At 39.5% G+C, this 22130-nt stretch overlaps 1 protein-coding gene across 1 annotated transcript; it reads right to left on the minus strand.

The window, feature by feature from the left end:
* Positions 1-267: 267 nt before the first annotated feature.
* On the minus strand, positions 268-20704 carry HYAL4 (hyaluronidase 4). The gene is made up of 4 exons (XM_010395691.4): positions 20340-20704; positions 10220-11173; positions 4224-4313; positions 268-3071 (listed from the first exon to the last, which is right to left on the minus strand). Exons 2-4 carry the CDS (start codon positions 11135-11137, stop codon positions 2643-2645), a joined length of 1437 nt encoding a protein of 478 aa, XP_010393993.1. The 5' UTR covers positions 11138-11173; positions 20340-20704; the 3' UTR covers positions 268-2642.
* Positions 20705-22130: the final 1426 nt, after the last annotated feature.

A 22130-nucleotide genomic window follows, 5' to 3' on the forward strand; every position in this document is an offset into this window, starting at 1 on the left:
TTCAAAAACCTTCGTATCCAGATGGATGTACTACCACAGATACTCATACGCTCTTCTGTGTGAAATTGTACCCTAGGCTAAAGAAGAACCACTGGATGAATTCAGACCTGACATAAACTGACAGAGCCTTATGCACTTGTACAGGTCTCTACCAGTGTTTCCTGATACAGAATATACACCACAGACTGAGTCAGGAACACAGACACTTTATCCACAGCATTGTTTAGTTTGCATAAATTTCCCACAAATTACCAGAACTTTATCCGATGAAGACCTTATGTCAGTTTAATTGAATTATGCTACCCAAATAAATTGTCTATTTAAGTCTCAACATCATTTATTCTTACAAGCATACAGAAATAGTGAAAACACATTATGAAGTGACACAGAACATTTTATAAACATATTTCACTGACACAGTGCATAAGCATTAAAACATTTTCACTTCAGCTCTACAGGACAGCATTGCACGAACCAGGAGCATCCAGTTTAAATACAGACCAGCATTGGTGACAGGTATTTAGCAAAACTGGGCTAATAGTTTCTGTGCTCTCAAGATACTAAAGTATATGTAGATTCCCTTGGAGTTTAACAAACTCTGAACTGAGTAAAGAGGCTGAAGCAGAATTTTTTTTTTTTAATATTTTATAAGGTAAACACAATAACTTCAATTTAAAAGCTTAGCTCTTAATAGCTGTAAATTTTTCTAAACTTTAATTTTAATCCTTTCTCTCCCCCACCAAAATGAGGAAGTTTTTTACCTTTATTTTTGCTGTCATCCATTGCTGTTACACAGTACAAAGCAAAAGGTCAGTGGCAAAGCTCTCCTGGGGCTTCTCAGCACATGACATTACCATGACCCACTATAGTGCCTAAGTCACTCAGTCTCTGCTTAACTCAAGTCTGTTCAATTTCAGTGCCTAGATTTAAAGGCAGCCTTAACATCCACTGCACATCTGTTAGGAGCTGGATCTTTGTCTCAAGTGAATCTGAGTATCACCTTTCACACCAGCTGTGAATCTGGTCTGGGCAAAGCAAAGATAGTTTTTGTTATGTGTGGTTACCATGAAGAAATGTTCAGAGATAAGAAGATTACATAGAATACAGCAGATTATAATTCATGGAGACATGTTAATGTTTACAGTAATTTAGGACAGTCTTAAGAAGGGGCCTGGGTAAGAGCCAGATTCAGACCTCCTTGCACAGCTGAGTATCTTCTCCGAATAGCCTTGCTGATTTTAATCAAACTGCTGCAGGAATAAGGTACTGTGTAATGTGAGCAACGTAGTCAGGCCACAGATGATCAATACAGACACTAGTAAGGGCAAAAAAGAAGTCTTAGACCCACATGTGGGTTTCTTATCAATGCCTGTGTCCATGATCTGGAACAATACTCAGTTCAATGCATCATACAAAAACCTCAAAAGAAATTATTTTAGTAAGTCAGAGTGGTGTAGGGAATTTCTTGGGCTTGTCTTCAGTTCAGTGAAGGCATCCATTGTTTGTTACATTGAAAAGCTATGTGGAAGACAGATAGGTCTTTGATGAAATAAATTTGGTTCACACATGAACATGAACCAATGAATAACTGCAAATGGACATGGCACAGCCTGACAGGACAGCGTGTTATGGACACTAAATTAACCAGTAATCAGTAGATCATTAAGCTATACCACCTTCAGAGAGGTCCCCATCTGAAGCCAAAAATATTTCAGTAAATAGAGTTCTTCATTTTCTCCTGACCTGCTGAGGGAAACACACATTGACAAGTGGGATCTGTCAGCCTGTTCTCATTTCCCACTCACTGACCAGCCAGCAGAAAGCAAAGACCTGCAGCAGCTCCAAAGGCAGCAGGGTTGCCTCCTTCCCAAGGGTTGGGGTGAGCAAAGAAGCGCTTCCCTATTTCCTGCTCAGGCAGGAGTGCTGCTGGGTGCCAGCTGCCAGTGCTGCTCTCAGAGCTCAGAATCCCCTCCCCTAAAAGTAATTGCAGAGATGTTCAGTCAAACACTATCTTGGCAAAGATGGCACAACACTAGTTCTGGAAATACCGATATCTCTAGAAGTAACAGGAATCAAATTAGGCCTTGGAATACTGAAATGTATATTTTTAAAAGTGTTTGCTGGTGTATAACTCTGTACTCTTCACATTGCTTATGCAGAAGCAGTAGGATCAGTGGTTGTGGCTCTGGGCACAGTGCAGCTTCTCATACAATGTACCACTTGATTTCAGCAAGAGCTGCAGAGAACAGTTCCCAATCCCTGGTCCACAAGACTCTCCTCATCACCATGTTAAATCACCCAGCCCTGAAACAAAGAGGTTCTGTGTTCTTTTTTTTAAGCTTCTACATGGTTGACTCTTTGTACAAGTTCATTCAACTTTTTTATTCAGGTAAAACTTCCACTGCAACAACAGAATCTTTATCTGTTGAACACATGAGTGAAGCACAAGGTAGGAGTAAAGGAGCTGGTAAGAAAATGCTTTCAAAATTTAAGTGTCTAAAAAAGTTCCAGGATGGGGAAATTATTAAACAGAATAAAATTATTTCATCAACAATGCCTTTTCCTTTTGCAATAAAAATTTGCTAAGGAACAGAACTCTTAGAGGCACCATTTTTTATTCCCTTGCACTGCCTTAGAAGACCTTAGTGTGCAGAACAAAGCAGAAGAAGCTGTATGACTCCTAAGAGGAAGACAAAAAGGTTTTCTTTTCTTGATCTACTAAACACTACATGAACCCAGTGCTCCAATAGCCTTTGGTCAGGCAATTCACAAAATATTCCTGTCCAGCCCTGGTAACACTGACAAATGAATCTCTGCTTCATGGCTTCAATACTCTCCAGGCTGGGTTCACCAGTCACCTGGAACCTGGGGCCACTCTCTGAGTAATGGTCATGGATCTTAAAATCAGTGGGTGACAAATGGAGGTAAGCAGAGGAATCGCTGTTTTTGCGGATACATCTTCCATTCTTCTTGCACAGGACTTTGCTACAGAGTTTGGCTGCTGAGGTCACATTAATGACATAGTGTCCTAAAGGTCCGTCAATGTACCGCTTCACGGTTAGGCAGCTCTCCTGTGAATAATAGAAGACCATGACACATTTCTCAGTATCTAGCACCATGTCCAAGTTTATTATATGTAAAAAGATGCCAGTACTAAACTGTTCTTGCCTAAAGTAATACATTGAGATAAATCTTGTTGGATGTACATACTGGAGTGATCTATTAGGTTTCAATGAACTTATTTCCATGGGTAAGATTAGAAAAGTATTGACCTCTACTATAGTTTCTATTTGAGTTCCTGCTAGGGCCATACAGTATGAGACAAGGGAGGAGTCCCAGGAAGCAGGAAGAGAGCTGATACGGTAATCTGAGACTAACAGGTTCCTTAAGTAGAGATTTCTGGTGACTGCTGACTAAGAGAAGTTCATGGGACTAACAGGTTTGAAAGCACAAATTAAGTCACCACTTTGGCCCTGATCACTCCAATACCTTCAGTTTACCAGGAGCCACATAATTTTCATAAACCAGCACAGAAGTTGCTGCAATTGCAGCTAGAAAGTTCCAGTTCAGATTTCCTGTACCAAGGAAAGTACCAAGGAAAGTACCAAGCCAGTGGTACTTTGCCAGGGATTTCAGGAGTACGAGAGCAGACTGCATGAAATGCAGAGTGGGCACCAAAGGCCAGCCCAGGTTTAGGAATGGGGGCTAGCCTGCCATGCCTCCTGGGAAACTCCAGTGCTGCCTCCCATCTCCTCAAGAAGGTTTATTTGTGAAAGTCTGAGGAACCTGGGAAAAGTAACTAGGGCTTTTCTTGTGACATTATTTTCCATATGACATTTCAACATTAGCAACCAGAGAAAACACCTCATGTCCGGACTCCATCCCTTCCCAGTGGATCTGGACAACTGCCATAGTTACGAAGAAGAACACAGTAAAACAAGCTGTGCTTGTATTTGTATGGCATCTTTTGGAAACCTGTCTTTCTCCTCACCTGGACTCATTATTCCACCAAGCTACAAATGACATGCCCAAAACAATGTGCTCTGAAGCAATGGGACTTCTCAGCCTAACAAAACTAATGAGACCTGAAAGTAGTACTGAGCCATCATCCTCAGTTGTTGGCTGATGACATTGACAAAGGTAGATAGGTGCTATGGAGGGTGTGGTGTCAGAGAAGAGGTATTGAGGTGATTCCTAAGAACTGATAAACTGGCACAACATACCTCTGAGCTGGCGTATTGCATACTGCCCCAGAGAACAACTCCAGCTGCTCCCAAAGCCGCGCTTTCCCCAATGGTATTGACCAGATCCCTCTGAAAAAGAAGGCCAAATCCACACATGAGAAAAACAAAGATACAAAAGCAAAAGCAAAAAAGCACTGGGATATGGGAATCACTTCTTTTTTTTCCCAGAAGCAACATTGGTCCTGTGGTATATTCTTCACAACAAAATCACTGTTTAGTTTAGAAAGCTCTGCTGTGTCTCTCCAAAAGTTTACATAGGTGGCATTCATCAGTGTGCCTACCAAATAATAAAATCCTTATAGTTTATGCACAAGGGTTCCTCCAGCCAAGGTGGTGGAGTAAGAATTGAGTGATCTGTTTTATCTACCAGTCTTTGAATGATTACGAAACCTACAGAGGCAACATTTTTGGCAAGTGATGGTAAGTATCATCACACATCACAGGATCACCCTTGCAGCATCTAATTGCAGTTGATAGGCTTTAGGCAGGGGTCTAACTCATGCTGCTTTAGCCGTGCCAACTGAGTTACAGGGCTGCTGTTTCTACCACCATGAAAGCTAGTCGTCCAGGAAACACATCTTTGAAAAATTAACCTCTCTCCTTTCTACAAGTACCAAGTGGGGGAAAAACCCAAAAGCACACACGTTTGCATACTGATTTAACCATGTCCACTTTTAGAATTGAATCAGTAAGGAGCTGAGTTGTAGCAATAGCAACAATACAACTCTACCAGAGCAGCCTGAGTGTAGAACAGGGGTCACCAGTGCCTTGCCAACAGCATGGCAATGTATCTTGCAAGTGTCTTAAAGCCATTCTCTGAGATTATGAATTTTGTGTCTAAAAGAATGCAATTAAATCTTCAAAAATACATGGGAAGGAACTTCTTCCTCCAGATTTCAAGGCATAATCAATTACATCTAAAACCATTTCTGTCTACAATAATTGATTAAAAAGTAATTACTGATCAGTATTTGTAGTGACAGACATTAAAATATTTCTCAATTTGACAAAGAGAAAATTCCTTTAAAAAGATAGTGATGGTCTTTTATATAGTCTTCGCAAATCTTTAATGAGAGAACAATCCAAAATACCAAGCAAATTATCTCAGTATGGTGGTGGAACCTTAGAAAAGCAAAATTATAGAATGGAAGAACCATGTTATTATTGTTAATTACTACTAAATAATATATTTCTCTGTCTAAGTGGGCCTGTTGATTTATCAATGCATAGTTATAGAGTTCCCATTCCCAAAACATTTGCGGCCTGAGAGATATCAAAAAAAAGCACAAATAAATGTCGTGGGAAAGGGAGAATCCACTGAAGAGTTGAAGACAATTACAGAGAATTCAGAGCAAGCAGGGGCTTTGACCCTTAACTAAAGGTTGGACAAAACAGTGCAGGAGAACCTGGAAAAATCGGGAAGAGCAGAGCTTGCCTACTGGCTCTTAGTGCAGAGTTCAGAGTGATATAAAGTATAGCTGGTCTTGCCTGCAGCTCCTGTTGCTGCTGATCACCCAGTCTTCTAGAGACTGTCATTACTCTTGAAAGTATATAGGCCAGTAGTACTTTTTAAAGGATAGTGGTGTGGGCTGCAGGTATTCTTTTCAAGGGGGAAATAAGGAGGAGGGGTATTTCTTATGGGAATTAATTAATTAATCAGTTTAAAAAAAAGGTATGTTAATTAAAGATCAAAATATCAAATGTTAAAAGAATGTGAAATACAGTCTGATGTGTTGGTAATGAGGGTTCCCAGGCCATCATCATCTGCAACGCATTTTATGATGTTTACCCAGATACAAAGGCTAGACTGTGGTTCTACATTACTCACATGACAGTTGAGTGATTTCACACTAACACATATCAGATTTCATTAACAAATTAATTAAAACTTATCAGACATCCAGAACAAATATTCAATAAATATTTAGCATTGCTCGATGAACTAAGACCTGAGCAAACCCTTACTTTTTGCAAGTAATATGCTCTGGGAATTAGACTGCTTGACCAGAAGTCAGTAAATCTAGTTTTTATAACCCCATATTCCACATCTTTCTTTTGTTATTTTTATCAGATCCACAAAAAGATTACAGTACTTCATGTCTAATTCATATGCATGTAAAACTGACAAAACTAACCCTTAAAGCCATCAACACAGAAGGGCTCTTCCCTAAATGACCTATGGACAGGAGGTTGCACCTTTGCTTTTACTTTTGCTCTCTGATCACTTGTTCTTTTTGGTCTGATGATTCCTTAACTCTTTTCTGATGCCTGACACAGGGTGCTGGATTCATCCTGAGCAGGTTGGGAAGAGAACAGAGCCAAGAGCTTCTGCACCAGAGGTAGGTGCTCTGACCAGTTGATGGTCATACAAAGAGGGAGGCACCACCACCTTCTTCCTCCTCCTGTGCTACAGACAGGGTTAGAAAATAAAGGTTTTGTTCCTCGTTTGGGTATTTTGAGAAAAGGAAAGATATGTCCCTCTCCTAATAGGTGAGAGTGGCAAATTGAGGCCAGAGATAAGGAGGTGCCTCCATGAAGAACTGAGTGAGGCACATGAGCTCCAGCAGCAGCCTCAGATACGGCAGTCCTGGTGTTGGGATGGAACCAAGTGCCTCTCCTCACACAGGACAGCTTGGCATTGGTGGGGGCTCACTGGCATGGCTCTTCTGTGAGAGTGTAAAAAATGCCTCATACGGAAGAGAACATGCAATTTAAAAAAAATTAGATATTTTAAATATTAATATCTTGGCATCTGTCTAGGTGGAGAATCCTAATTTTTTCCTTGTATCAGACATGGGCGACTGGTATTTCTCCAAATGATTAACAAGTTGACAAAGCCTCTTCCCTTTTGATGCTCATTCTTGTTCAAGCTTTTGGGGGCAGTGTGCAACTGCCTAAGGTCCTCAAGACTAGGCTGGACTATCTCCAAAGACAGCTGATTTGGCAGGCTATAATGTCTGTCAGTGTTTCTTTGTATTTAGATCACACAAGTCACTGCACTGGACATTAAAAAAATAGGAGGTGAACTAAACCATTTCAGTTTTGGAGCTCAAGACAAAGCAAGACAGTCAGTTCTAGTCACATGTTGAGGAAAGAAAAATAAGTATGTCTGTAATCTTGAAGAGCCTTTGTTGCAGACAAGAGTTTTCTGTATTCAGCAATGGTAGTGCAAGCCTGGCATGTTTGCAGGGAGTGGTCTCTATACACATGCACACCTGGTCATCAGAGAAGACTATCTGTAGGGGAAGAACAGGATTGTTATCCATTATTAATCATTTGTCAGTTGTCATCCTGCTTTATTAATGACTTCAGCCATCTAGTCAGGAAGCACAGATTCTACTGTGTGACTTCCCTCTCCCACACACTTAGTAGTGAATTGTCTAGGCAGAAAGTTCCTAAATACCCCACAGATGGCAAATTGCTTATACACATACGTAGCAAATACAGAAACCTTTCATAATGACTTGGATCTCAATTCAGAATTTATAAATTGTTTCCATGACAAAAAGCAGGATTCATTTCTCAGACACCTTATGCACAACTCACCTGATTTCTAGATGCAGTCAGGGTGAAAGGTACAGCACACACAGCTACAGCATCTGTCTGGGACCTGGGCCTTTCATCTTTCTGAAGGTTTGATAGACCTGTGTCTCTCCCTCAGTGACTCTGACTCACAAGCATTTTTTCTGACTCCACTGTGTGATTTTACACAAGCCCTGTGTACAGAAGGGCTTGCACACAAGCCCTTGAATGAGTCAGTCTTGTTTCTGTTGGAACATAAATTACAGCTCTCACACAGCTCAATGGAGCAAGGCTGTGGTTCTCCTGGCCCAGCCCCTGACAGAGGTCAGGTAACTATCCCAACTGCCTACTGTTCCAGTTTTTCTATGGCCATTTAGCCTGCATGTAATTGTCCTACACTGGTACCTTTCCTTGTCACCTTGATGCACATAGTTTCTGGAGCTCAGAGGTTTCATGCCTTGTTTGTAACTTTGTGAGTATCGCTTAGGGGCATGGCATGGGTCAAATGAGAAGCACCAATCTAATCTAAAACCTGAGCATACAAAACCACATTTAAATTATCCTGGTGGCTCCAGGACTATGAAAGAACACAAGAACACTATTTGCTGGATCATTCCTATATAGAAGGTTTTTAAATGCAACCCTGCAAGTTCCTGTCAGACCCCAAGCTGTTCTCACAGATGATGTGTGTAGCCTGGACACATGTTAAACCCTGTCCCATGCTGAGTATCCTGCCCATGCTGTCCTTATGAGAAATACGAGGTGGAGCATAATCCAAATATGTTTCTCTGGCTATGCAAAGATCTTTCCTGGCTGCAGAGTTATAAAGTGATCTTTAAAGCATCCAAAAGTAAATGGCTGCATGCAAGTGGAAAACAGGCTGGTGAGTTAAAGAATGTAACCTGAGAGGAGCATCACTCTAAATTACCAGTGTACTGTTCGGAAAACAGCTTAAGGTAAAACAGTAACTATGTACCACCACAGATCTTGAACTCACACATAACTGGTAACAGCATGCTAGTTTTCATAACTTTCAGTAACATTCATGGTATTTTTATACTGCTCAAGGGACTAATTAATTTTATAAAAATGTATTATTGCAGACTGCATTTGAAGAATTCTTATGTATTTCCTAGCCTGAGCTCTTCAGTGAAGGTGTTCCGGGTGACATCCTGCCTGTACTGACCCCAGTGACTCCTTCAGGACCGGACTGGCCTATCTGCCCACAATTTCTGAGTCAGCTAGCACCTGTGATTTCCACAGACAAAATGGCTCCAGAGAGTTCCTGGTTGCTGAAAATGAACCAGACCAAATTCCTAATTACTTCTATGTAAAATATGCTTCCTGAAACATTTCTCAGGTTCTCAGGGGTCTGCTGCACCTCCTCAGCTCCAGCTCCAGGCTGAAGCCCCCCACAGCCTGTGGTTTACTGGACTGAATTTGCCTTTTACCTTGACACCTCTCTCCCTTTTTTTTGTTCTGGTTTGAGTCAAGAACTTGTCTCTGGCAGCAGTAGAAGGAATCTCCCATGCAGCTCTCCAGAAAATAAAGAGATGGAGCACCCCCAGATGCCCTTTGTCATCAAGGGGTTATTTCCATGAGTTCCCTGCCCCGGATTTTCTCCTTTCTCGTGGAATTGATAGAAACTGAAGAAAAGCTTTTGGCACTTGAGACAACTACCAGAGAAATGAGTAAGTGTCTGTGTGTCTCTATCATGTGCATAAAGAAAGTCAGAGCAACAATCATCATTACAAATCCAGAAAGTCTGAGATTTACATATATATAATTTACCACCAGTGTTGTGGCCACTACATATTTATTGCACTTGATCACTGATTGATGGAACATTGCAGAACTCAAAAACTGTGTTTCTTTGATAAAATGACTCCACAGTTTAGCACTAAATGTTGGACATGAAGATGTTGTACTTCTGAAAAGTGAGATAGGTGGCCAATACTCATCATGGAGTTAGGAACTCCAGGACAGATTACTTTGCTTGACTAGTTTATTTCTATACTGAATGAATTTACATTTGCATAAAGAAACAAAAAAGCCCTGAGGCTCCTTTCTCATGAAAGTTTATCTTTCCATTGCACTAATTAGTTTTAAACATCACAAAATTTGTCAAGTTCATTTCACAAGCTGCCCATAAGAATTAAAATACCAGAATGAATTATTTCCTTAAGGAAATTATTTCTTTGTACTTTCTTTCTAAATTACCCTCATTAAAAATATACAATGTTATCTCACAGAGGTAGACCAAACCACTGCAATATTAACCCCTGAAAGGCATAGAGTTTTGTACTGTGACTACAGTACTTCCTCTCAGGGGGCTGCCTTAAATTTGAAAAACAAAAGTGTACGTGCTTTTATACAGAAAAAGCTTTTAGAACATACTTTTTCTAAGAGGCTATTTCTAACTCCTAAATTTTGAAAGAAGTCTGTCTGCTTACCTCTGTTAACACATGAAAAGTATAGGCATAAAATGGTCTGGAGTAAACAAACACAGGCAAAATATAGTCTTTTCTAGCAATTGAGGCAACACGTATTGCCTCTTTAACCCGATAGTGAACAAATTTTAGTGCATTTGGACTTGACTTCAGCATATAATCCAGGTATATAGAAGGGTAGAGAGCAGTGCTTTCCTTCCACAGCCAAAGCAGGAGGTCATTGCGGAAAGACTCAATGGGCGGGCATTTCCCTGTGTATGTTTGGGGGTGTTCTTTGTAATCGTAATTGTAGCAATCTGGGTAAAGATAGTAACCCCACAAACCGTTTGGTCTCATATGCTCAGCCAGAAGGATGGTGTTATTCATAAAACTCCTGCCAGCATTTTCAAATTCCTCTTTAGCCACTTTCCTAATTTTGTCCTCTGACCACCGAGGATGCCGTCTCCTAACAATCTCGAGAGATTTGTTTCTATAAATGCTTTTATTCCCCCAGTTCCTATCCCACTGGGGCCTCCAGTTTTCCCAGTCAATGACTGCAAGTCCCTGAAATTTCTTCATGGGTATGCAATAGTCAATGTCAGACTTTGCTTTGCTAAGGTGTTTGATAAGACTTTCGTTCTGGGGCACCCCTCCATTAACGGGATCTCCGTTATCTGAGTAGTAGGGATAGTATCCCAAATGAGTGTGATAGAAGATTGTCACATTGGATCCACTCAGAGTCTCATTGATGTTGGATGCAATGTCAAAAACAGCAAGATCCAGGTCCACCTTGTACCGCAGCCTGCACTGCTCGGTTGGTGCATTCCAGACAACCATGAAAGGCTTGTGCAGAACCAGAGGGGCCCGTGCCGGCTTCGGCAGATGAGCATCAGCCAGAGTAAGCAGTGCCACCACTGCCAACTGTTTGACCCAAACATCCATGGTATGTTTTTTTTCTGGGAAATTGCTATGATGTGCCTTTGAAAACAAAACCAAGATAAGATGTTAGCAGGGCAGCATGGAAGCAGGTTTTATGATAAGGGAATGTCTTTTGGTTTTATTTGCTTTTGATAACATTAAACTCAGTGCAAAGAGTCCAAAACTGATCTTGTAAAAGTTAAAATGAATTTCAAATGCTTTGAAAAACTTTATTATAGACTACGCTGTCTGGAAACTTCACTTCCTTTTCACCCCAACTCCTCACACAGTTGATTCAGACGTTTCCTTAACATTTATTAGCTCCCCCATGTCTACTAAACTAGATAATAAAGTAATAACCTAAAATGATAGTATAAAAAAAGAATGTGTGCTCATTTGAAATTTCAGCTTCCAAACAAGCTCTGCTGTAGTCAGTCTGACTTGCCTAGAAGATCATCACAGTGGGGTTGCAGCATTTGCTATCTGTATATTCTAATGGTCACAACAGGAAAGGTAGTTTAAAAAAAAGTCAGACACTTCTACCTCACACAGATTAATGGAGACAACTCAGAAACTCTGCAATTTTCAGGATATGAAAAAATTATATTGTTATCTACCCCTGAATTTCATTTTCATTTTGTAAATGAATAGATGCAAGAGTGATAATCAATCTTCAGGTTAGAAGAGGGATACTATTAATGACTTACTGGTCTAAGCTACTTATTCTGAAGACAAATTAAATATTCATATGTTAAAGAAAATAAATTACATTAAGCAGATCTGACCTAGCTGGAAAAACCTGCTGTATCTTTGAAAAAAGGGCTAGTTTGTAGAAATGAGGGGTATTCATGTCCATTTTTCCTTTCAGAGTCTGATGTTTTCCCTGGTAGTCACACTGGCTTGGGACTGCAGTAGTTTGGGAACTGCCAGTGCTGCAAGGCTGCTGGTATCCTGGACACACCCCCACTTTGCACCCCGTGGGGCAGCTGTTCGCCCACTGTCCACAGGTCGCTGCTCCAGAATCTGCCTCTGCTCCAAAATCTGTCTCTGCTCCAAAATCTGTCTCTGCTCCAGTCTCTTCACCAAGAAGCACAACTCAGCTCTGTCCTGGGTTTGTTATTCGGGTCTCTTTGCTGACCTTTTTATGATGCAGAGGTCATTAAAATGGTTTCCCTATGAATATATATAGTATGACATAGGTCATCAACTCAGCTGTTATTTTTTATCATTCACTGTTTTAGGCACATGTTAAATCACTGCAATCACTGTGTGCACTGCAGGTTCAATTCATGCACCAGACATGTAAATTTTAAATGTCCTGAAACTGGATGTTTCCCTATTTTTACATCCATTTTAATGATTTCTTTCCTTGCCTGTGAAGTCTAGTTTTACTTGTCCCTTGTATTTTCTCAGTTAACATCAGTTAATCACTGAATTCCTCTTCTAGACTATGAGAGCTCTTCACACCTACTCATGCATTAGCTCATAGCCAGGATTTTTACATTTCTTGCTTTCCAAACCAGTATGGCCAACACACCACCCTAAATACTAGATCTTGTAGTACTCCTCTCATATTTCCTTTTAATCTGTAATGGGATGCCAAATCTACAGGAAGGCTGCAGGCACCACTATCCAAATTTGTTGGCAGACTTGTTCAAGAGAAAAAACTTTCCCGTTTGAAAATATGTTGGCTCTAATAAATTACATAATCCAGGATTTCTTCCTCTGTCATTTGTTCTTCCATGCCATTCTTCCATGCTCTGGGTTTGATGGCTCTTCTCCTGTCTGCAACTGCTGTCCTAATTTTCTCCCTTTCCCTTAAACTCTACTTTGTCCTTATGTCTCCTACAGAACAGCCCTTCTCTCCTCTATCCTCAGTTTTGTGTTTTTTCATCCTCAGTCCCAGAAAAGCATTGAGTCCCCCCACATGTGGTCTGATATGAGAGCACCTTCCCAAGATCAGAAGGAGGCAATTTGCATGAAACAGTGGCTGGGGCAGGGAGTTAAGGGCAGGACTGCAAGAAGCCACAATGCAGGATTCCCCAGGAGCAAGCCCTCATTACCAAGCTAGAGTTATACTCCATTGTTTCCTCACTCACTCTCTGAATGCTTGTTTTGTAAACCTAAATATAGATTTAGCACCCAAGTTTTAAAATTTTGTTCACAATCCTTTAGACCCTATTAAAGATAACATCCTTGAGTGAAATGGGCCATTGCCACCAAGCTGATATTACTTAAACCCCTGCCTGCTGAAAAAGGATGCCAGGTTACTGTCACTCCACTGATCTGTTGAAGGGAGGTCTTATGCTTGCAACCGGTATATTTTTCTCCATTTTCATGCAATCTTGCATAATCATGTAAGTAATGGCATGGGCTGAGAAAAACAAACAAACAAACAAACAAGCCAGAAAAATTGCCTTTCCCTTCCTGTTTTATACAAACTGAGGAATGCACCACAGTGCTCTGCATTTTTTCTTTGATGTAGCAAATGATCTCACTACATTGCTAAGTGATTTTTCATGATTTGGACTGGATGGCTTTGCAGTACATGTGAACAAATCCATAAGATAAACAGAAATTTTCTCAAAAAGTGGTAGCTCAGATGAAATGGGAAGAGCACCAGGAAAGAAGAAAAGACCTTTAGTGAATTTCTGTGTAAGAAAAGATCTGGGAAAAGATCCCAGCTGCTTATTCCCACAATCCAAATGCTAGATTGTTCAGCCTTGTGTTATTATGTACATATAATTAGACATTAATGACTAATACAGTACAGTTCTTTCTAGATCTGAGAGCCCTAGACATTAGAACATTGCAGATAATAAATCATAACAGAGTTAGGTCAGGAGATAATATTGCAGGGTAATTTTTAGTTGTGTATTTTTAGTTCTTGGGCAATTCTTGTTACTCTTCCTGACAGAGGAAGTTGGGGTTGGAAGGGACCTCTGGAGGTCACCTGGCTCACCCCCAGATCTGGTCACTCAGGACAAAACACCACAAGTGACAAAATGAAAATGTTTATCTCAGGAAATATCAAATAATTCTCAAGGGTCTTTTGGCTGAATTTACCAAATCTTTGAAATTATGAAGAATGCTGGACATGTTGCTTAATTCTAGACATGCCGATTTCTGTACCTGCAAGATGAATCCCACAAAAAAAGGCAGAAATCAGTCTAATCCTGCTCAAGCTGTTTAGAAGTTAGGGTCTGGTCAAGGACAGTCATTCAGGATCCTCTAGTGAATACTTGATACCTCCGAAAGTTGCTGTAAATTCCTTATTTAAAGCTGTGTGGAATTAGTCACCCAGATATCTCTATCAATCTAAGTAAGCTGGTAAGAGCATAGACAACATGCCTACCTTCTAGAAGGCTAAAGCACCTCATTGCAATTAAAGCACTGTATTTCATTGCAAAGCATTTCACTTTTCACATAGGAGACATTATCATACACAATTAATTCTGATGTTATTTGCAGATGGGAATTTAATTACAGATACTTTTTCTTTAAAAATTCTTCTGAAGGCAAGTGAAACGAGTTTTCAAAGCAGACAAGCCTATAGGTCTGAATGATGAGAAAATAAATTATCTGTTGTTTCACAAATGCATGAAAGAACCTCTAAACATGAACAAAACATCTTTTATTACAATTTCCATTGCTCTATCTTTGGACTTCATCCTTTTTATTCTCATGCATGGGCACTAATTGGACTGCTTTAATCCCTGTTTTTTAATGAGCACAGACACTAACAATTCCTCCTTGAAGCTCATTATCAACTTTGATTCGAATTCTCCTTTTTTTTTCCTTTTTTTTTTATTCAATGACACGTTATCACGGTCAGTTTAACTTCTCAAAGATGCAGAGAGCTTTATGTGGCACTACAGTGTTTTCAGAGCAGAATATGCTCTCAGAGTTTCTGCTCTATATTCTAAAAACAAAAATGAATTCTTCATAAATGAAGAAAATGGGGTCTGATCACAAATCTCTTGGGGTTGATGAAAATTTTTTTTATTGTATTCAGGAAATTCTGGATCACATTTTCACTGCAAGAAATAACATGTAGTTTTTTATTTGCCTCAGTTTCTGGTATGCAGTTTATGATGAAACAGGCTATGGCTGGATTTCAATATATCCTTTAGTAAGTGTGAATTTTGCCATTTCTTGAATAGGAAAAATCAGTTAATTTCTGCATATTCCTTTCATAATCTTTGTAAAAATTAAAAACATTTACTTTTCCCAAGCAACTGCTGTTAACTTAGTCCAACCTGTATTCAACTGTGTTTATTATTCCACTCTATTTTGATTTCCAAATAGTTGAAAACAACTGAACTAGCCATCTTAATTTCACACTTTGGTTACAAAATACACCACTTAAAATTCATAAAAATATAGACTCTCATGCTAAATAAACCTGTTGGCACACCATGTGTTCCAATGCAGACTGATGGTGTTCTCTAGATGGACAGTTCTTCTTCTCTAATGGTTTTTATTGATTATTCCAGCATTTTTTGCACTGCAGCACATGACATTACACCTGCTGCTTATTATGATATTTATATTGGTCATAGAACCAGACAACACAATTTCATAACAGCCAGCAAATTCATCCTCTCATTTTATGCTCATTGATGTGCTGACTTGAAGTATTGTCCATACAATTAGCTACAACACAACTGGTTTAATCTGTGAAGTATGGGTTATACTGCACATCTGTCATTGAACTCAATAATTACTTCAGAATTCTGAAACAAACTTAAAAAAAAAAGGCTAGTTGCTATGGTAACAGCCACTTATGATTCCCTCATTAAGCAGTATCTGACTAACATAATTTAAAATCCAGAACAGGAAAGAGTACAGTTGACTTACAGACGAAAGGTGATTTTTCCAACAAAAAAGAGTCATGTTTTGTGATCTAAACCAGATTTACAACATTTTTCCAAGTTTGTTTTCAGCCTCTCAAATGTGCTATTGACTCCTGTCTTGCAACTGCTGAGTATACTTTGCACTTTGTTCCATGGCAAATATATTCTTTTTAACTAGTGTTTCTCATATCTGTAGGAAATAATTTTGCTTGGAAAAGAAATAAAATTGATGACACCTAAAAAGGGAAATAATGAAACTGAATTGTTTGAATTCCACTGAGGAACGTATAAAATTGGCAGCTAGAAGAACTGTTCTTTTTTGAATGTAAGTTGACCACATTTGATGTAGAAGTTATTATTATGGCTAAGAAATACAGACATCTCAACTGTATTTAAGCTTTTTTTTTTTTTTTTTTGGCCACACAATCACATTTCAAAGTTGCTTGCAAATAATTTGAAAATCTTGTGCATGGATACATTATTCTCTCAATTTGAAAATCTTGTGCATGGATACATTATTCTCTATGAGGTATGATTTATATGCATATAATATGTATTTACAGTGTGTTTATCTACACATGTATGTATATTTCTCTGTGTTCTTAGGAAATAAAGGAATGACCAAATCTGTCCAGCCTGCCTCTGTCTTGGTCCCACTCTGTTGTTGTTTTTCTGTTTCAAAATGATGCAAAAAGTCTTGCTTTTCCTGTTTATGTTTAATAATGGCTTGCATTAGTAAGCTGGTAAAATGGACAGAGAATACCTGAGTCCATCTCAGCAGAAGTATTCTATACTGAAACCTTCTGTGGGCCAAAAATGTAAAACTGCATTAGAGAGAGATTAAGCATCCACTGTATCCTCACAACTACCAGTTTTCAGTCTCTTGACTCACATATCTTTGTAATTCTCCAGTTATATTTCTCAGATTAGATCCCAAGTTAACAAAAAAAGTGAACAGAAGAACCATAATATCCTGAGGAGAAGGACTTGGGGGTGTTGGTTGATGAGAAGCTCAACATGACCCAGCATCCTGAGTTTGCAGCCCAGAAAGGCAGCCGTACCCTGGGCTGCACAAAAAGAATAATGACCAGCAGTCCAGGGGAGCTGATTCTGCCTCTCTGCTCTGCCCTCCTGAGACCCACCTGGAGTGCTGCACCCAGCTCCAGGACCCTCGATATAAGAAGGACATGGACTTGTTGCAGTGTGTCCAGAAAAAGGTTATGAAGATGCTTGGATGCTCAGAGCACCTCTCCTATAAAGACAAGCTTAGAGAGTTGGGATTGTTCAGCCTGGAGAACAGAAGGCTCTGGGGAGACCTGAGAGCAGCCTTCTGGTACCTAATGGGGGCCTACAAGAGAGATGGAGAAGGACTGTTTACAAGGCCATGTAGTGAAAGGGTGAGGGGGAATGGCTTCAAACTGAAAGAAGGTAAGTTTAGATTAGATGCAGGAAACAAATTCTTCACTATGAGAGTGGTGAGGCTCTGGCACAGATTGCCCTAAGAAGTTGCGGATGCCCAATCCCTGGAAGTGTTCAGGGCCACGTTGGATGTGGCTTTGAGAAACCTGATCTAGTGGGTGGCATCCCTGCCCATGACAGGGGGGCTGGAACTGGATGATATTTAAGGTCTTTTCCAACCCAAACCATTCTATAATTCTGTGATTCTATGGTTCTATGTTTATAATCTCCCTTAAAGATCAAAGTTCAGAAATGAACATATGATTGACATATTACAGTTCACTTCCAGTAGGTGAGCATAAATACCAGGTTGCAAAGCATGGAGAAGCATCCCTTTATTTTCATGTAAATATATGAAAAGAAATTCAAAGACCAAGGAGATGGGGATCCAGGCATATGCTGTCATTGCTGATGTTTTTGTGAACTGTGGATTATTCATGTAAAAGCAAATGCAAAATGCCAGAGGACATTCTTTGGTGCATGTCACAGACTTACATTAAGTCACTTTTGGGGCAGCGATCTGCTTAGGCATTTCCTGTTTGGCTTTATTGTTTCTGCTATGTACAGCTTGTGTCATGCCTTAAACTGAGAGAAAAGACTGCAAGGAAGCATGGGAATGAAAGGGGAAAGAACTGGTATCGACAAGTTATTTTTCCCATGAAGCCTGCAATTCTCCTATTAAAGATAACCATTTTCATACTTCGTATGTCCTGGTCTATCCTCATCTACCTGTAATGCCTCTGTCTCTAATTATTAGAGGCCAGACTCTGACATGTTCACACACTGTTTCTTATGCCAAGTCACTGCATTAGTACCAGCAAGACTGAGGGCTACTCAACACAATGACAGAGGGAAAATAAAGATACAGGTCCCCAGTATTATTCCAGTTAAAAGATTGTGCTGCCATTTTAAATCTCTGCAGATTATTGATGACACTTTGAACACCAGGGGAAGATAAGGTAATATGGTCTAAATCTGTCTGGGCAGTAGAGGGAGATTAAATATATATGTGCCACAAGCAATTTTTCAATTGCTGAAGGATTGAGTAAAAAAAAGTATTTTGTGAGTGGAAGAAACCATGTAACATCAGCAGTATTATACCATTTTATATATCAAATACATTAATTTAGCTTGCATCTAATACATGAAGAACCGATCTAATTTTTTTATGTAAAAGCCTGATGCATTGTTATTTTCAATTCCAGTCCATTTGCTTCTGTTGCATTATAAACTGAAGACAAAGGTATTCTAAGAAAAATATATTCCAGTATTTCAAGTTGCAAAATCTATGTCAAAAGTATGAACTTTTATATGCAATTTAATATTTATTTCTTCTCCACATGCAAAGAATAAAGGGGAAAAATAAATTGGTGGCTTATACATTTTAGAGGAGCCTTATTGATTTTCAGAACTGCTAAAGCCTTAATTCCCTGAATAATTAAGACTAACATCCTCAACATTGTTCAGTACACTCTTCTGGCTCTGACCTTCAATGGGTGAAAATTAAAGTGCCTACCACCAGCACTCTGTAAAGAAGTTCTCAGTTTTTTATAGATTTTCCTTCTAATTTTATTACTAAATATTCTTAGCTGAAGACCATGAACATTAATTGGCACTAATAGAACACATCCTACCTTCTGGTGTGGAATTTTAATAGCTTATAAGAATGTATGAATGGGAAATACTGTTCAATAAATAATACATGAGTTTACATTGTTGCAAAGCATTTAAAATAGTTTAGCTTCTTTCACACCATCTGCTAAATTCACACATTCATTTTCTGAAAGGTTTATTGTTATTAGAGGCACTTATAAGAGAGAAAATTAAATCAAATTGATAACGAGAATGCCTACAATCAGGCCTTGGCTTATTCCTGAGAAAATGCTCTAAGCTAAATTAACTTTAGCTGACACAATGATAAATTATGCTTTCAGATAGTGTAATTCAAGAAAATTCAATTGAAATTAATTGAGGGATATAAATCTGGAAATATTCCAGTTGAATTAATGGAGTTATTAAGCATTTATAATCTTGTGAGAGAAAAATGTGTCCTTTAGTCAGCTAAAAAACCCTAATATTTTGGCAAACTCTTAAAACATTTGTATATTTCCACCATGAATCTCTACTTGCAGTAAATAATTCCTTTTCTTTGGATAGTACAAAAGGGAATATCACACTTTGGCTGCAGAAACTCAAGACAATTTGGAAAATATGCATAAAGCATTTGAGGTGAAATTAACTTTACACTTTATTTGCATGCCAATACACAGCTTAGTCTGTTGTCTACATTGTTTCAAATAAAGAATTTAAAGTACTCTAGCTCTACAAAAACCCAGCTCAATACATTGACACAAAGTATTAACGAATAGAACTTATTTTCAAACAACTAACTGCATCTTCCTTTGGGCTCCTCTTGAGATTATTTTAAAATGCACTGTTTGTAGGTGTGACTGCCATTTTGAAACAATTATCCTGAATGTTTTGCTTCTAATGAAAGAAGTATTTTTTTATTATTCATATGGGATTAAATATGTGAACAGCATATGATTAGCTGCCCCCTGGGTAAGCAGTGTGGCATGCACAGCCCAGTGCATTTAAGTACTAAATTGATAAATCAAATTCCAAAATATCCCAAAAGTCAAAACATTACTTTTTTTTTTTAAATGTGAATTTTATTTACAAACACCATTTCAATATCACTTTTCTAGCCTAAAATTGCTGATGCACATTGGAGTGTTAAGCACCAAATAGCTATTTGACAGATAAAACTACAAACCAAGAAATAAAATATAGTCCAGAATTGACATGATACAGAAAACAACACAGAAATCCTTCCTAACTGGTAGACTACAAGCAGAAGTGAAAACTTTGTCTTTACTGATTGTTAATTGAGTAAATAACATGGCACTTACCTCTATAAAATCAAGGAATAGCAGCAAACTTTGCTGAAACAATTTACAACAGCTGATGTGTTTGTCCCAGGAATGTGCTCCTCCTAATGAGTGGGCTTTTAACTAATGAGAAACTGACGGCATTCAAAGATGAGGGCAGAATTTTACCTAAACACACACTCATCATCTAATTGTAAAATAAGTAGGTAAGTTAATTTAAAAGGTAGATGTATTACTTGTAAGCATCTGGGCTTGTTCTGTAATAATTTTGTATTGCCTCCTTTTATGACTGATAAGGGATCAACTGGACTGGTATTCGAGAGGAATTAAGTTGTGTTTTGAGAGTTACACACTCTGGACTCAGCAGCACCAGGCATTTGCAGAAGGGACATCTAGGTCACTGCAGCACAGGGAGAAGCAGGGATGCTGGCAAAACCAAGCAAACAAAATAGTTCAGGAAGAGTTATTTTAAAAACTGTCTGGATGGCTGAGTCCAAAGATTGGTGGTGAATAGACTCAAGTCCAGTTGGCAGCTAGTCATCAGTGGTGTTCCCCAGGGCTCAGCATTGGGGACAATCCTGTTTAATGTCTTTGTCAGTAACATGAACACGGTGATCAAGGGCACCCTCAGTTTGCACACAACACCAAGCTGAGCAGGAGTGTTAATATCCTGGAGGGTAGAAAGGCTCTGTAGAGGGATATGGACAGGCTTGACTGATGGCCAAGGCCAAGTATATGAGGTTCAACAAGGTGAAGCGCAATTGGGTCGCAGCAACCCTATGCAGCGCTAGAGTATGGGGGCAGAGTGGCTGGAAAGTGGCCCTGTGGAAAAGGACCTGGGGGTGCTGGTCAACAACAGCTGAACATGAGCCAGCGTGTGCTCAGAGGGCCAATGACATCCTGGCTTGGATCAGAAATTGTTATCCTTGGCCAACAGGACAAGAGCAGTGATAATCCCCCAGTACTTGGCACTGGTGAAGCTGCACTTCAAATCCTGTGTTCAGTTTTGGTCCCCTCACTGCAAGAAACACAATGAAGTGCTGGAGGATGTCCAGAGAAGGACAGCTAAACTGATGAAGGATCTGGAGAACAAGTCTGATTAGGAGTGGATGAGGGAACTGAGATTGCTGAGCCTGGAGAAAAGGAAAATGAGCAGGGACTTTATTGCTCTCTACAGTTACCTCAAAAATTTCTTCATGGAAAGGGTTGTCAAGAACTGGAATAGGCTGCCTGAGGAAGTGGTTGAGTCACCATCCCTGGAGATATTTATAAGATATCTTATAAATGTGGCACTTAGGGATGTGGTTTAATGCTGGACTTCGGTCAGTGCTGAGTTAACAGTGGAACTCAATAACTGCCAATGGTCTTTTCCAAACGGATTCCATGATTCTATCATTTGTTCATAATCTTCCCTAAAACTACATATGGAGTGCTCTAGTCTTTGCTATTCCTTGAATGTGACACCTGCAAGCAGACCCCAGGGACCACCGTTTCCTGATCCCAGTGTCTGCATGCCATGGGATGGTGTGAGTGACCGAAGAAGGGCAGAAGGGACCAGCCATATCACAGCTCCATAAAGAGCCTTTTAAAGTGGTTCAGCATGAAAAGAGCTTCAACAGCTACATGCCACCTCCATGACCAGTCAAACCCCCATTAGATGTATAGGAACGGACAGAAGGAGTCCCTGTGTACAGAGCTATGATGGTCAAGGGCATTTGTGTATCCTAACAATGCAGACCAAGAGGTCAAAAACGTCCATATCTCCATGTGGGAATTGTGAAGTGTAAAAGAAGGAAACCCTGGATTTCCTCA

This window comes from Corvus cornix, chromosome 1A (assembly GCF_000738735.6).
Source record: "Corvus cornix cornix isolate S_Up_H32 chromosome 1A, ASM73873v5, whole genome shotgun sequence".
Classification (NCBI taxonomy): domain Eukaryota; kingdom Metazoa; phylum Chordata; class Aves; order Passeriformes; family Corvidae; genus Corvus; species Corvus cornix.